We start from the raw sequence: 1,022 nt of genomic DNA on the forward strand, positions 1-1,022 counted from the left end.
ATCAAACAGTGGGGCGGGCCCCCCAGTGGGGGCATGTTGAGGTGCCAGGAGGGGCGGGGGAGTTTGTTGCGATTGGCTTCCAATGGAATATGGCTCGCTGATAGGTGTATCGCTGCTGTAATGCTTAAACGTATGTTATAGTTCTGATTGTCTTTTTTTTTTTTTAAACCTATTTGTGGGTAAATGGTTTTCATCCATTTACACGTTATTTCTATTTCTGAATGCAGTCGCTGCAGTTTAAACCTGTGCGTGGACGAGGCCATGGCTCTGAACTGTCAGAGTGGTCAGATAACCACCGCCATCATCACCATGCCCACACCTCCACTCACCACACCTGAGGCCGACGCCCCACTGCCTGCAGGTCACGCACACCAACAGAACGTGGTCAAGGTGTCGGCACTGTAGAGACAAACACAAAATGGGGGAAGAAGAATTTTTGAAAGAAAAATTAAACTGAGGCAAAGGATGCGCTTGTGGCGATGCCCCCTGCTGTTCACAGACTGTAACCACACGGAATCCTGTGAGAAGGATGACAACGTTTTGGTCTTCAGACGTAGTTCGTTAGTGTTTGTGTACACAGGGCCGGCCCAATCAGAATTTAGCTTTGGGTCACCAACCATCACCACCTCAGCTGCAGATGTACGATCATTTCATGGTGCATGTACGTTACCGTTTGCGTTATCTGTAGATGGCTTATATCAAACCAGAGTCATTCTGGGCTTTGTTTTTAACTTTACAACGTTGAAACATTTACAACAAAAAAAAGTGTATGTATACGTACGGTAAAGTAATTATTTATAAAGTATCTGCAATCTCTCACTATAAAATAAGCTAAATAACATACACATTGTCTTCTTACAATAATAGAAATTGTAAAAAAAAAAAAATTATATACAGCAAACAAACATAAAATACTTAAATAATGGCACAGGATGAGCAGAGAAATCAGTGAGATTTTACAAATCGATTTTTTTTTTTTTTTTGAAAATATGAACCGTGACCTAAAACAACCCCGGCGACAT

General features: G+C 42.0%; 1 protein-coding gene across 2 annotated transcripts in view; it reads left to right on the forward strand.

Annotated features, from left to right (window-relative positions):
* The window catches only part of kcnd3 (potassium voltage-gated channel, Shal-related subfamily, member 3), an 89,098-nt gene extending 88,076 nt beyond the window's left edge, over positions 1 to 1,022 (forward strand). For both annotated transcript variants that reach the window (XM_025059114.1, XM_008317920.3), the window contains one exon: positions 228 to 1,022. In XM_025059114.1, the coding sequence (XP_024914882.1) occupies positions 228 to 405 (178 nt within the window). In that variant the 3' untranslated portion in view covers positions 406 to 1,022. The remainder of the gene's footprint in view (positions 1 to 227) is intronic.

This window comes from Cynoglossus semilaevis, chromosome 10 (genome assembly GCF_000523025.1).
Source record: "Cynoglossus semilaevis isolate Cse_v1.0 chromosome 10, Cse_v1.0, whole genome shotgun sequence".
NCBI lineage: Eukaryota > Metazoa > Chordata > Actinopteri > Pleuronectiformes > Cynoglossidae > Cynoglossus > Cynoglossus semilaevis.